The sequence below is a fragment of the Scatophagus argus genome, chromosome 15, assembly GCF_020382885.2.
Source record: "Scatophagus argus isolate fScaArg1 chromosome 15, fScaArg1.pri, whole genome shotgun sequence".
NCBI classification, from domain to species: domain Eukaryota; kingdom Metazoa; phylum Chordata; class Actinopteri; family Scatophagidae; genus Scatophagus; species Scatophagus argus.
The window spans coordinates 15,318,435-15,334,394 of NC_058507.1; the positions used below are offsets into that span (position 1 = coordinate 15,318,435).

At 40.4% G+C, this 15,960-nt stretch overlaps 1 protein-coding gene across 1 annotated transcript in view; it reads right to left on the reverse strand.

The window, feature by feature from the left end:
* Positions 1 to 37: 37 nt before the first annotated feature.
* The window catches only part of LOC124071493 (connector enhancer of kinase suppressor of ras 3-like), a 48,251-nt gene continuing 32,328 nt past the window's right edge, over positions 38 to 15,960 (reverse strand). The window contains exons 14-25 of the mRNA XM_046412058.1: positions 14,081 to 14,118; positions 11,989 to 12,031; positions 7,270 to 7,323; positions 6,728 to 6,767; positions 6,067 to 6,236; positions 4,471 to 4,544; positions 4,128 to 4,199; positions 3,943 to 4,007; positions 2,577 to 2,701; positions 2,053 to 2,419; positions 1,536 to 1,720; positions 38 to 1,320 (exon numbers count right to left, since the gene is read on the reverse strand). Of these exons, the coding sequence (XP_046268014.1) occupies positions 1,120 to 1,320; positions 1,536 to 1,720; positions 2,053 to 2,419; positions 2,577 to 2,701; positions 3,943 to 4,007; positions 4,128 to 4,199; positions 4,471 to 4,544; positions 6,067 to 6,236; positions 6,728 to 6,767; positions 7,270 to 7,323; positions 11,989 to 12,031; positions 14,081 to 14,118 (1,434 nt within the window). The 3' untranslated portion in view covers positions 38 to 1,119. The remainder of the gene's footprint in view (positions 1,321 to 1,535; positions 1,721 to 2,052; positions 2,420 to 2,576; positions 2,702 to 3,942; positions 4,008 to 4,127; positions 4,200 to 4,470; positions 4,545 to 6,066; positions 6,237 to 6,727; positions 6,768 to 7,269; positions 7,324 to 11,988; positions 12,032 to 14,080; positions 14,119 to 15,960) is intronic.

Here is a 15,960-nt window from a genome sequence, read left to right on the forward strand (position 1 = left end):
CAGCAGTAAGGTAACAGCGATCACATAAACGCAACTAAAGTTGCCGTAGAAGATGTTCACTTTTGGGATAATACTTTATTTCCCCGTATACAAACACACTGACTCGAGATCATACATAATCAGCATCACATACATTTATGTACAACTATTTACACTTAGTTAATATTTAACATGCACAACAAATAAAATATCAATCAGAAAAAAATCATACTGGACTAAATCTGCTGTTCTCAGTTGCTCTAGTTGCAGTCACACAATGGCTGATGTTTGTCCAGCGAACTGTTTATAACATTGTTGCTGATTTGTAAAAAAGGCACACTGAATGGGAATTTAATTTTTTTTGAAAAAATGTTGTGGTTTAGTATAAATAATTACACAGCCTTTTCCACTGAAAATGAAGTGATTTCATATATCTTCGCTTTAAATTACCTTGTAGTAATGATAACTTGACACGGAGATTCTTAGAAATTAAAATTTTAAATTATCAGCATTTGTGGCCAACATTTGTTCTATTAGTGCAGGCCCTGATGTTTAGTCATCACGATAAGTATGACAATATCATTTCTAGGGCAAGCAATACATACCAATCATTCCTATTATTTGTTGCAAAACATGTGTGTAACAGGCAGTGATGGTGCATGGCACCAATAATAGACTGAAAACAGTTTAAAAAATGTGTTCACTATTGATGAAAACAAAGTAGATAAAACATACCGTAAAAACAAGTGTTTCCATGCACAGAACAATGGATCTATTATTTCAGTGTACTCCACTGTTCCAAATATTAGAACAATTTATGCACAGGTTCACAGAATGACAACATAAAAACAACCATCTGCGAAATTAGCTAATCTTACAAATCAAACTATAAAAGCAATACTAAGACACATTTCACATTTTAATGTGACTAACCATATAATGTCTGTACCGTCTCCATTTAGTTACTAAACACACTCTTCTTCATTGATCCAGTTATTTAAAGTTGAACATTTTGTAAATTCCACTGATATGGAACAGTAGTCTTAACTGAAAACAGCAGTGTGTTTGTGTGTGTTTGTGTGTGTGTAATCAACGTACATATCCTCCAAGTCCAGACATAATAAAACCAGTCAGCAGTGTTTATAAACTGGTCTCAACCACTGGAGCAGCAATGACTGATGCTGCAGCTTTTGTGGCCTCTGATGCCACCTGCTGGTCATGTTTAACTAGGATCTCGTGCACCAAGGGTGTGTTGGCCTCCTTCCACTCCCTGAACTTGTCTGAGGTAAGCTGTGGGTCCGACAACACCTGCTCTATTGCCTGCAGGTCTGCTTCTTTCGACTGTGCCACAAAAGATGAGAGTAACAAATGAGACAAATCAATTAATACCAGAAAACTGCAATTTATAAAAAAAAAAAAAAAAAAGGAAGAAAACTGGCTAGCAAGCAAGTCGCATGCTAGCTATACTGTTATGGAGTAAAGTAAAACGAAAATAGAAAAACATTCAACACGGTAGAAAAGCAGTGGAATAACAGACTAAGAAACAGGAAATGTACCTTCAATGTGCTGTTGAGAGTCCTGACAAGGTGCAGTCTATCATTTACAGTCTGATTTTTACAGCGTTTTATAAAGGAGGCCCTGAATTCCCTTTTCGTGGATGGTTTGCGATCTCCTATTGGTGACAGGCTGGCCTCTTTCAGATGAATATACAGCTTCTCCATCTCATCTGAGTCATGATACCCTGAAACAAGATAAGGTTATATTGTATTAATAGCATATATGGCACAAAGATAACACTGAATAAGTGCATGTTCTTCAGGGATGAAGGTTCCTCAGGTCACTCATTGACAGCAAAACTGGTACCAGTAGATTTAAATGCAAGACAGAACACCAATATATCAAAACCGCTTAACAAAACACACATGGGTCACAGTAAAAGGACATGGCAAAAAAAAAAAAATTACAAAAGAATGAAAATCAGAACCAATTGAAATGGTTAATGACAGGTCAGCTTTAAAGTATAAGAGTTGAAAAAACCCCACAACCAATTAAAGTAGTAAAATAAAGTCTCACTTTCTTCTTGAGCATCAGATGTAATCCTCTGCGCCGCCTCCTCCTCCTCCTCCTTGTCTTCGGCAGGGTTTTCCTCATTGGACCCTGATTCCAGAGACTCCTGCCGAGACGAGCTGTCCAACACCTGGGTGTTTTCCTCCTCTTCTGTCTCCTCTCGTGGAGGCTGGTGCGAGTGTACCTGAACTGAGCACACCACAGCTGTTTCCCCTGTGGAAGCAGATGCCTGCGAGACGAGGTCCAACCAGGACTGCCTTTGCTTGGTGAGCGAGGAGGCGGAGCTCTGTGAGGTCATCGTACTGACGGGGGATGAGAGTGAACCATTGGTTTCGTTGGGGACCGTGGAGGAGTAAGGTGGGGGGAGGGTACCCTGAAACACAAACACACCACGGTCAGACATAGTAATAACTTTAAAAGGTTCACCAGAGTAAACATACTGTAACAACTTAATTCAGTAACTACAATACTGAGTGAACGGGGACCTCCTGTATTGTTGTGACATGCCAGATGCCAGAGACATGACTGACCTGATGTGTGCTACCAGGTGGACCAGATGCATCCGTAGAGTCCCTCAGGGTTTGTTCAGAGTATGGTGGAGGGGGAATATCTGTGGTTTCAGCTTCTTCATGGTCACTGGCTTCACTATAACATTCTGCATGGGAAACACACACAAAGTCAGAGGACATAATACGACACAAACAACCAAAAACCATATGAAATTATTTAACATTGGAACCAGCAAGGGGTTACACCACCTGCGGTTGGACCGACAACACACCAGGCCCAACTGTGAAGTGATCAACAGTTGTTCCCACAAAGTCACACTGCCTGTTTACCCAATAGATTGCCAATAAAACTGAGAATTGGCAGGTTCCTGATTTTCAGAGAAAACAGATGTTGAATGTATATATATATATATATATATATATATCCCTATCTGAGAAAGGATGCGAGTGATCCTGAAACTAATGAAACCTTTTTTGGGGAAAAGGAAAAACGTATTAAACAACAACTTTTTTTTACATCACTACCCCTTGCCCTACAATAAACGGTCACTGCTTCCTTCTGCACACCAGAGAGCTGGACTGCACAGAGTGAGAGGGAAACGTTCACTAACTGTCAGGCAAAACATGCACAATCTGTGACGATCTCTGATGAGGAAAAATAACAGTCAGTGACCGTTTCCTAAAATAACAAGACAAAGTAGGAAGGTGAAACCTGCTGGACGGGATGCTGATGCAAAACTCTGCCTGAGCTGCTACCACAAGATGGCTGGTGGCTGTGTTTTACAGTAAGCTAGACATGGCCACAATAAACAGGCGGGTCACATTGGGTACACGACGAGCACCATGCCAACACAAGGCCTGAATAGGCCTGTGTTGCTGCTGGCCATGACCGAAGAGAAGAGGAAGAACTGTGTGTAAAAGTCAAGTGGCAAAAAACAAAACAATGAAACTGCACACAAAGCGCCTACACGTAGTGTGTGGAGAGTGCACTGTGAAAGTTTACAGAATGTCAGTCATTTGTGAGTAGTGTGTGTGTGTGTTTGTGTAGTGTATCTTTCTTATTGAAAGGCTGTTCAAGGCACATTTGCTGGACTGCTAAGAAAATGCCTGTAACACCGATGCTACACATACTAAGAGCTTACCAGAGAATTTTACAGATAAATTCCACCATTATCTCACTTTCATGTATATTTTTTGGTGTTCTTGACTGCGTAGATGGTCTGTTGTTGTTGTTGCAATAACGTGAAGTGAGAATGGAAACTGCATGTACGGTTCAGTTGCATTTCGTTCCAATATGTAGTCGTATCTCTGAAGAGTTTAGTTATCTGAATGTTTTCATTCAAGAACAGGAACAGGTGACAGAGACACTTTTGATTTCCATGCTTACCAGCTGCAGGGTTTCGTTCCGTTGGTTCATAGTGAATGGAGGCCAGGCCAAGCTTATTCAACCACCTGGAAAAAAAACAAAAAAACAAGAGGAATATTCAACTCAATAACATGTTACAAAACAAGACATTTTCTAAAAAAAAAAAACACTTTTGTCATACAATGGTGTGGTTTTATGTGACTTACAAATTCATCTCCTCGTGGCTCTCAGCAGCAAAGTAAAACATCATGACTTGTGGGTGGCAAGCTTTGAACGCACTGTATGAGGGGAAGTGAACAGAGAGCCGTTAAGACAGAGCAGTGTTAAAATTTTACTGCCTTAAAGTCTGTTTATTATGTCATTTTGAGACTGATTCAATACTATACACGTCCTGCCACAGTGTGTTGGAACACTTTCTGTGTCATTCAGGTCACACAGTAGATAAAAATAAAGTTCCTCTTTAATCTAAACCACTGGTGGTGGGTGGCTCGGAAATATTATCTGACTGAAATAAATAAGACACTAAACAGGGTGCAATAATTGGCTTACTGTTTCTTCTTGCACTCTATGGCTCTGTCAATCATGAAGTTGGTGAGGTCAATGTAACCTTCAGCTTTCTCTGCCTGCAACACGAGAGATTAAACAGGGAGCGTTAGTACAAACTGACGACGTCAAACCACTTCCTGACAACGGCACCTGCCGCTGAATTGCAGTCGGATACTTCTTCTATTTTCTCTTTTCATGTGATGGTGACATGCTGTAAATGTGATTCAAGTCGTCGTGCCAGTAAATCAAACACGTCAGTTAGGCACGCTTGTATCAGAGCATGACGGGCCATTAGTGAGACCGTCTCGTTCAGGAAACACAGTGACACTGCTTGGAGGTTCCCACAGTGACGGGCTGGATGGGAGACAGCTGTGGCATTAACAAGGGTGACTCAACTGCAGCCCCCGGCGCCTCACAATATCTGTGACTAAATGCATCTCAAAAAATGAATACTCTGGTGAGCTTTTGTTTTTGCTGGTTAGTTTGCAAAAACAGCAAAAGCTGATCCGATTGAAATTACTGTCTAATAAAATGAATATTGTGTATTGTTTATTATTTCCTATGGGGTATAGGAAAAACATATTACCTCTAATGGAAATGGCACAAACACTTTAAGATTTGACTCTTTGTACGAATCCAAACGTGTACATGTCAGTGTAAACTACAAAAAAAAAAAACAAAACAAAAAAAAGAGAAAAAACAGAAGTGAGCTGCAACCATTTCAGACTGATGCAGTGACTGTGTCTGCTCATTTCCGTTTGAAGTTACTGACATTTTTACATTGCTTAAACCATTTTTAAATGTACCGTATTATGATCGTAACGTGTACATGCAGCACAAATGATATGTCTAGTGATATTCATTAATCTTCATATTGTTATATTCTTCATAGAATCCAATGAAAATGTCAAAACCACCTGGTCCTGAACTGCTCCAGCTAAGAGGTCTTGTAGCCAAAGCTTGTTAAACCCTTTTCCTGTGCCATATACCTCCATACTTTTCTTCATCACAGACACACCGAGACATGTACCTTCATTACAATGAACATGGAAAATGTAGTTTATTTTGAGCCACTCCCACTCCCTGCTAAAGATTCACATCTTTAGTAGAACCGAGAGCCTCAGACGGGCTTGGAAAGTATTAAGAAACGGGCAAAGAAATTACTGTTTTCAGTCTTTTCATAGGACTTGTTGACGAATTAAGGAACACAGAATATCCAAAGCCTCGTTCTTAAGAAGAGCACACTGAATGAAAAGCAACATGAAACTGTACCAAACTCCTTTGATATCATCGCTTCTTTTCTATCTTCCTCTGATTCTCACCACTGTGTTCATTGCTATACTCTTCTATCTTGTACTGATCTGTTGAAAAAGTTTTTCTGCTATTTTAGTGTACCACCTGATGATGTGCTAAATACTAGCTTTTCTAAATGACTATAATCACACTATATATATATATATCCGCTTATAATCATACCAATAATTCGGTGTAGCTTAGCATTTGTGGAGCTGAACAGTCGGAGACTAAAGTGTGACAGTGATGAGCTGAACATGAACATGTGTACATCCTAATGAGTGTATGGAAGCGTGTTTTACTCACCAGCTGGTTGGTGTACCAGTAGAGAGAGGTCTTCTTCAGCACAAACCAGTACTTCTTCCATTTGATCCCCAGGAAACCTTTGCTCTCTTTCTTCCTGTACAGCCAGCCCTGGTGGTCTGGCTGCCCCAGCTCTTTGACTGAAATGCGTCTCCTGCTCATCGTACCATTGCCTGTGCAAGGAGGACACATGCACAAAAATGTACTGAGTCCTTCTCCTCATTTGTCAACAGAGAAGCAATGACACACATGACTGCACAGTCTTAAATCCTTACAAGTAAAAACATTTCCATTTGAAATAGGCCACAATGCTGGCCACTAACTAAATGAATTCTAAAAACATCACTGAACAATCCCACACAGTAACCAGAACAGTCAAAGAAATGCTTTGCTATATTCAGCCTACCTGTTCCAGTAATGAATGCGCAATCAACAATAATAACTCAGAGTTTTCTGAACTTGGGTTAGCTTCCCAGAATCCAAGACACTGACATAGCTGAGCTAAAATAGAGCAGAAGTGAAGTGAGAGTAGCTGAGCGCGGTCTAAAAGCCCTCTGCGCACACTAATTGCACTGCCACTTCACACACACCCACACAGGGTCCTAATTACAGTGGAGGGCACACACAGAGACATAGTGATGAGAGCTCAAGGGTGACAACTTACCTCCTCGGGTCTTCCTCTTGGATTTGTGTCGGAGGGAGACCTTTGGGAGGAGAGAAGAAGAGGAGAGGACTCTGGTTAAAGAGTCAGAGGCACAAAGGAACACATTAACAGTTTCAGACCCTAGAGAAGAAGAGGCTGTCTGGAACATCCTGTTTCTCACACTGACGGGTGTCACATGCATTCTCTCTCTGCCGTTCTCTCTATCTCTTCACACACGGACGTGCGTGCACACACACACACACACTTACAGCAAGTAACATCTTCTGATCTGCGACTTGACTTTTTATCTTACACTCTTTGGTCTCTTTTGCTCATAACTCTGTTTTGTATTAGACAAAAACCATTGACAGTAACCTGCTAACCACTCGACAGACTGAAAACTCTCGCGACTATAAATATTTGTCTGTCCTCACACAATAGGAGAAGCAGAAGTAGTTCCACCATTAAAAGGAAAGTTTCATATTATAGCGAGAAAAAAGGCAACCTAAGTCTGAGCAAATGTTGTACACACACACACACAGAAAAAAGGAAGAAACACTTACGGGGTTGTAGTCATCGGCAGCCATAGAAGGAGCTACAGATATGGGGAAGGCAGCCTATTGGAAAAAAAAAACAAACCTAAAGTTACACCTCATCCACAGAACGTTTAGGTCGACAATATTACTCCCCACAGGTAAATGCGCTGAGTATTAACAGCTCTTTGCTCTTTGGGGTGATAAGAGGAAGTGATGTCACAGGCAGACCTCACAGATAATGTTACCCAATTTCTTTCATCTTTTTTTTTTTTTTTTCATGGAAACGGAGGTTGAGTCAGAAAAAAAGGCTGAAAGCGTGAAAAGTTAATGCTCATGAACAGCACTGACACACAGCTGAAGTGTCACAATGGTCACTGTCAGCACTTCAGCAGCATATGACACGTAGCTACCTGAGGCGCCTTAAAGTTTCAAAGATTTCAAGGCCTCTTTGCAGTGTCACTCCACAAAAAAATGCTTGGTTTTTCTTTTTAAGCTGTGTTTTTTTTAGCACTGAGAAAGAAGGTCACATTTTGAAATGTATCAACGTAGAAGAACAGTTACATGAAAGACATTGAGAAATCCAAGTTGCCATTATTGACTAACTTCCTCTGTGTACTTAAAGTTCCTTATTCATGAAGTGACAAAGCTGTCTGAGAGACAGACGGACAGACACACACACACACACACACACACACACACACACACACAACAACACACACTGAAATCTGTTGAAAAATCATGATACAACACAGCAAAAATATGAGTATAATCCGGCAGAAATTAAGAATCTGAACCACTCATTAATTTTCTTAGATCTTTGTCATCTCCCCAGGAGTCTTTGTATTACATAACCTTGACTTTCCACCTTGCCAGACTGAGCGCTACACAGGAAAACAGATTAGATGTCAAGAAATGTGAAAGCACAGGTGGCGATGTGGTCACAAGGTCTTGACTTCTTGCCAGCTGCAGTTGTTCACGTTCAATCACTCACCACAATCAGGACAATAAATGAAGAGAGCAAGACTCACACCTGATACTCTGATTCACCTCAAGTCCACACACTGTGCCCTCCTCACACAGTGACAGCACTTATCTAAACTAAATCTTTGTGTGTTTATGCGTCTTCACAAGGCAAATGCATCACTTTCTGGGTGTTTCTGGCAGGCCGTGAGAGTTGCATGATGATCACCACATAAACCACAGAATAAGCCCAACTGTGTGTGTGTGTACGTGTATCTGTGTGTAAGTGTGTTTAGCTACTAATTTCCTGTGGGATTTTTTTTTCTTTTTGCAGATGTTAAAGATTAAGTATCATTTTTGTTCTGAGATTCATACTGAACGAAAATATCCGCGGATAATCTTAGACTGAAGTGAGCAGTTTCAAGAGATACTGCCACACATACCACCTGAACAAATCTGTCACAGTGAAGCTCTAGCATAACAAATTAGTTTGAATTTGATATTTTTTTTTGTGCCGAATGTTAGTTATTGCAAAAAGGCAACAAACAAACAAATAATAATCCTAACAATGAAAAACATTAAGTACAAATGCATTTCACAATCTTAAAATATAAAACCATATCAATACGTCAAGGTAGCTTTGAAATAGACTGTGAAAACCTTGAACACGTGGAAATGTTCAACATGGTGTGCAGAAATTCAAATTATGTGTAATTTAACCATCCAATTTGCACTTTAAACGCTGCCGACATTAAACTACAATTTTGCCTGTTTGCCCTAGTGACCTAGCTTACCAAAAACCACCGACAGATGTAACAGCGTCACACAGTTTTACCAAAGGATTTAGTGATACTGTACCTGCAACCATGATCTCAATGAAAGCAGTTTGGCCCGAAAGCTCTGCTCAAAGTCTGACCAAACCTTAGCGAACATGTCGGGAAAAGACGAAGAAGAAGAAGAAAATCCGAAGCAAAGCACGGCTGAGTTTCAGGTGAGTCCGGGTCCTCTTAAAGTGTTACTCTCTTTCGTCGCTTCAAAGAAGGTAACACCCAAACTGAATGGACAAAAATTGTGAGGACACATTTTTTTTTTTTTTTTTAGCTTCATGCAGCAACAGCTTTGGAACTACTGTTGAATCGTTATTGTACTAATCAGGTGAGTTTAATTGTTTCTCTCAAGAACTTCTCGCAGTTCCCAGCCATGACCACTAGGTGTCGCTGTGTAACAGAGTGACGTGCGTGACACCAAAACAATGGGGGAAAAAAACTAAAGTCTAGCTGATGCTGTTTATTATCACCACTTCAAATAATTGTCAAATAACAGAGTATGCAGTTGCACCTACTGAATAAGTTTAACTTCACATATCACTAATGTGAAAGTGTTAAGGCCAGGACTCATGTTTTTCCTTTTATAAGATAACCTTTTATTAGGATTATCTTATCTTATAAAAGGAACTAAACTGGCAAAATTGTATTTTAATGTCAACAGCATTTTAAAGTACAAATTGGATGGTTAAATTACACATAATTTATTGCTTAACTACTAAGATAAATTAAAAAATACTCTGTGGTTTCCTCTGGAAAGAATGAGAAAAATAAGTGTTTCATATTACAGAGTCCACTCCTTGTGCTGGGAGGCTGCAGCCTGGCTATTGACAGACACCGTTCACCATGTCGGTGAGGAGCTGGGTTTGTAGCCATAACACCACTGCTCATGTTGTATCTGTGTAGAAGTTTAGGTAATCTGGACTACGTTGGCCTGTGCCGGGATGGCGGTAAATTAGCAGACACATTCCTCTGTTCTGCGTTATTATAGTCTTTATTTAATTTCTGCTTAAATAGACAGGGGCCCCTTCTCTCTATCCACTTGCTATTGTACTGCAGCAAGTGGAATGAAGTGACTGTGAAGAGACCCCCCCTCTCATTATATCTCTCACTTTCTCACACTGTAGCTTCCCCTCCATTTGTCACTCTATCGTTCTCATCCATATCAAGTAACTTCCTGGTGTTACCCCTGACCCCAAGTCCCCACAAAAGCTGCCCCTTTGACATTTCAATTAAAGGCGTTGAATTAAAGAAAAGATTTCCACACAATTCACACTCTTCTCACTCTGCAATGAGGGAAATAACCTCAGCATGCCACTTCAGGGCAATTTAAAGGGACATTTCGCTGAAGCTGTGTTTGGGTGGAAGTGAGGTAATCTTGCCTGCGACTCATGTCAAAGGCCTGAAGGATTCACGGGAATGCAGATTGGTCACACCATTGTCACACTCAATCTCCCATCACGATCCATGCTGAGAATTGTCACGGCACTTAGCTAATGTCCCCCCTCCTCCCACCCAGAAACTGTGTGTGTGTGTGTGTGTGTCAGGGAGAGAAATGAGAGAGGGGGCAAATAGAGTGGCTATTATTCAGCAGGGGAATCTCACACAGTGTAAAGGGGGAAGGGAGCAGGGCTGGAAATGATATCAAATTCTAGCTTGCTCAGTTTGATGGCTCTGTATGCTCCCCACTTGCTGTTGGTAGAAACTGCCTGTTTGCCCATGCACTGTTCACTACCACAGTTTAGATATTACTGCATGCTCCGATTGAGTCATTGTGGCTCAAGTGCAGTACTGAATGACAGTTAATGAGGATTTGGTTTAAAATGAAATTCGTGTGTGCAGCAGATTTATCCATTCAGGCATTCAGATATACACACAAACAATCCAAAGGAACAAGCAGCACGCACGTACGCATGCACCCCCCCCCAGTAGAGTCAAGGTTTTCTTGTTTGGCACAACAACAAGTTGCCACTGGACCATAAATCTGTACAAATGTGATTTGTACACATGCCACTAGATACTGTGTACCTAATCCATCTGACCCCTGTGGAGGTGTATGAGTGGTATGTACCACTAAGGAGACTGACAGTAACTCATGTTATATGGCCTCGATGTGTGTGCGTGCAAACACAGCAAATCCTGGGTTTACCCTTCTGGTCATTTCATTTCCACATCTGCAACAGCCAATACATGCTGGATCAATTTCAATATATTCAGCAATGCAACAACAAAGTGTCTAAAGCCGTGCTACAGCAGCTCCAGGAAGCAGTCCTTGGAGCTAAATGCTAAAATCAGCATGCTAACACAATGACAATGCTAACATGCTTATAATCAGCAAGTACCATGTGGACTGTTTCACTCTTAGTTTAGTGTGTTAGTGTGCAACACTTGCCCTTTAGCAATCAATCTGAATGACAGCTAAAGCCGATCAGTTTGTCGATATTTGTTTATAAACAAAAACTCTGAACATATAAGGAACTAACTGATGGTGGCTCTAGATTAAAGCATCTGTACCAAAGTTTGATGGGACAATAGTTTTTGAGACATTTCACTCAAGGAGGACAATCCCTGTCTGTACAACAATTCATGGCAATTCTCAGTGCTTCATGTTATGTATTCAGACTGACAGAGAACTAATCCTCCGCCAAAACCATTCACATGATCTGCGTGTTCCATAGCTGCATACTGATCTGGTGGTTTGTGTTTGATAGAGAACAAAGGGGAAAGTGTGTATGCTGTCTTATCTGTGTGTCAAATATAATGGGCCTGTAAATGAGGCTTATAGTTTCACCGCTTCCTGCCAAGACTGGGGCCAGTGGCATTCCTTGCATTGCACAGTGGACTAACTCACTCTCTCAACTTATAAAACACACACACACATGCACACACACACATCATTCTGTCATTGGTGGGAATGATGGTGTTCGTGTTTAGACAAACTGTCTCAACACAATATACTTACTGCTTGAGAGAAGGACCAGGATCGCATTTGTGGTTGATTGTACCTGTGAGAGACAATGAAAGTCACTTAGTGGTTTGTGGTTTGAAACACACCAATACAAGAGATACAAGACAGGTTTATTTGTCACACACACACAATCATACATGGTACAATGTGCAGTGAAATTCTTTTTGTCCCTGCTACCAAAAAATAGGTAAGTGAAATAGGGTTAGGGTTAGTTGAGCACTGCTTTACACTAAAGTTGTCTTATAGTCCAAGAAGCTTTATTTGGCCATCATAATTTACATCACACAAAAGTGTCTCCTGAAGATTTCCAACACATACATGTTTCCCAGCTCCACTGTAGCCATTCATTATGTTTATCTATGTTCCAATCCAGCTTACCCGAACAAAAGTGATCCCACAGAGACTGTTTAAAGGTTGACATTTTAGTTGGTGTGCCATTGGTCCTGATAATACATTTTGGAAACCAGCCACAGCACCATGGCCAGTCAAGAAACTTGTTCCCAGTGCTCAAAATGCTTGATTTACCTCACCAGGGCCTCACCCTGCAATTTCAGGGTATGAAATTGTCTCCGGTTCATTTTTTCCTGCCTTACGATTGCTGACATTTTAGGTGCTCTCCTCCTCCTGTCATCTGTAAATTTTCACGTCTTTGTCTCCTCTGTAAATTACTAGTTTGCTAAAGGAGATGCTTTTCTTTTGCAGGTCTTGCAACTTCAAGAACTTCTGTAGACATGTACATTCTGTAGACTCCCCGCCCACACAGAGTGGCCCCCACTTTTTTGTAAATAACCAAATTGATGGTTTTGACAAATGACAGAAGTAAAATTGATGCACCATCACATTTTATGCTTTGTCATGAGGAAAAACTGGTTTGTTTTTACGGATTAACAAGCCAAAATTAATATGACACTTGATTAAATCCACCGTCAATCAAATTCCATTGCCTGCACCAGTGTTGCATGTATGAACCGCCACCAAAGATGAGTCAACTGCTTATCTGCAAGATTTACTATAGCATCTCTCTATATATTCCAAATGTGAGTAATGTGTTTTGATCAAGCGTGCAACAAACCGGATGTGATTTGCGTGCGCCTCTTAGAATAGAACTGCCAGGGAGAGTGGGGGTATTGTGCGAGGCATTTAGTCATCGATCACGGTGTTAATGTGGGGAGTCACACTTCCTCAGGCCCTACATCCAAGACCAGAGGAAGCAAATACACGGGCCATGGATGAGGAGACGCAATCCTCAAATGTCATCATATTTCGCAGTGGGATGTAGTTATTTATAGTTAGAAGCAAAGAGGAATTGGGATTTGTCATAACAGTGACATTTCTAAAGATTCTTCGGCATGCGAAGGTGTCTTGGGGGTGGATGGCAAAGGATGGACACATTGGTGTGTGGGACATGTTGGAACATCTTGGATAGTGAAAGTCCTGAGAGATAACAATGTCTCAGAGAACACAGACACGTATCTACCATTTTAATAAAAGGCTGTGAGTCAAAAGGTTTGTACTGCTCCATTAAAAGGACCATAAATTATCTGCAAGGGTTTGATAAGATTTCTCCATTCCAAGAATTCGAACCTCGGTTACAAGGTTTTTTTTTCCCTCTAAGTCAATAAGGAAATTGAATAGGGAATAAATGTTACTTTAGTTTATATTGAAGCAGTGATACTATGGCAAAATCCATGTAAGAGTGATTAGTTCTAACAATGTTGTTGCAGATTCTAACAGCCCACAGGCACAAAACCATTAAGATTACTTTGTACCCTACCATTAAACAATTAATATACCATCTTAACTCAGGTAAATCTGTGGTTTTTACACTGCAGCTGTCATCATCTGTTTGTCGGTTTCTCTCTGTGCTGCATGAACTTCAGCCTGATCGTCCATGGCATATTTTCCCTGATCATAAAAGCAGCCCACTCACTGACCCACTGTGTTAAAAAGATTCCACAGCAGTGCTGACCATCACTCCCTGTAGGAAACATAGACCCACCCAGTTCATATGGTTCTCACTTGACCTATGGACTACGAAACACTGTGTGTTAGTGTGTGTGTGTGGGAGACAGAGTGAGGAACTCACCGGTTGAGGAAATCACTGCTAGAGTGCCATTCGGATCCCTGTGATACATAAAGATTCACGTGTTAACACATGTTAACTCTTCCGATACAGTCGCTCTGAAGACTTACGCCCCATTTAGATGTACTAACATACCTGCAAAGCAACCCTTTTTAAGATTATTTTGGTGTTTTTGATTCTAGTAAACATGACTTTATGTGGTAATACTTAATGTTAACTGTAAAACTTCTCTTGTGGACAACTAAATTACAGACACATAATAGCATGTGGCCTTGGGTCTTGATTACAAGCAATTCTTTTTTGCAAATTTTGTGTGGCAGAATAGGAAATAAAGAAATGGAGAACAAAACATTCATCAAATTCATGTCACCCTGTGATTTGTGAACAGTTAACAAACAATTATTTCACATGCACAATCCACAATCAACAATTCACTACCCGGTTACCATTTCTAACGTGCAGGCATAATATGTTAGTGGTTAGCAAACTTAGCAGTAGGTTAAACAGAGTGCAGGTAGTATTTAGGCAGACCGCAGGTTTTCGAAAAGTGCAAATTAGTAAAGACCGCAGGCGACTATAGCTTGGCAAGCTTGGGCAAAGCAAGACACGGAAGAAAAAGTGGAAGACAGATAAGAAAAGAGGCCCATATTGATAAGTAAATTCATGCACTGAGAGACACAAGTAAAGGGGGGAGAGGTGAGAGTGGTGGGTTGTTCTTTGGCAGCTCTTCAGGTCCAGGCAAACACTTCTTCAAATCAATGAAAATGGCGAAATCTGCAAGGCAAAGTAATCCTAACCTGGCTTTTAAATGTTTAAAAGGCAACATATGTGCAGGAATAAGATCCCCTGATGGACAACCTGCTTTGACCATATGTTCTCCCAGCTGGAATTTAAAGTTCATCAAAGAGGGAAGTAGTTACATAAGCATCACCATCTGAGACACATAGAAAAGGTAACATGACTTTGGCTATCCTGTTTCACTGCATGCTTAAAAAACAGGAGCAGGGTTCACATCAAAGACCAAAGCAGGTTAGAAAGCCATTTGGCTCAAGAGAGGAAGTCAACAATGACTGAATCTGCCCTTCACTGACATTGTTATGATAAAAATACATCATTTTTCGGTATGTAATCTGACCCTAAAACAACAACACAGTTCAACAGAAATGCAGTTTATAGAAAAAAATGTTGTCCCACACGCTGCATTATAGTTTTATATTAAGAAGCATTCCACACCCAACTGTAAAATAAAGACAATACACAAGAACACTGACATGTACTGTAATTTTTAATAAAACGCTATTCAAAACTTACAAAAGGCAGATAAAGCAACAACAGACACGTCTTCCATGTCTTTTTTTAAATAATACTGTCATTACGTCTCTTGTGATCTGTGGTCTTTGCACAACTTGAGTTAACAGAAGACCGTTTGACGTGTGTGTCCTACAAGATTGGTTCAAAACACTGGCTCAGAAAGAGCATTTATTACTGTCAACCAGCTGTATGTATAGGCCCTTTAGGTGGGTAATTGCAGAGTGAACTGAAACACAGGGTATAAAAGTTTACTGAATAGAGTGCATAGCTTTAAAACCAGCACAAATGTTTGCTAGTGACAAGATATAAACATCCCTTTACCAGCCGATGCAGCATCGTCAGCTAAAGTGACTATGAGAAATCTTTCTGAAGCATATGCATAGCTTACAAGAGGCAACCTTTGGCAGAGGGTAATGTAAATAACTGATCACAGAAGTGTAATATGAAAAGCAATAAAAGTAACAGGTATACTAAAAGCACAGTTTCACTAACAGAATATGCAGTTTGTTTCATTTGTTTTTTAAATAATTTATTTATGCAAATAAAACCAAAATAAGCAAATAGCTGAAGTG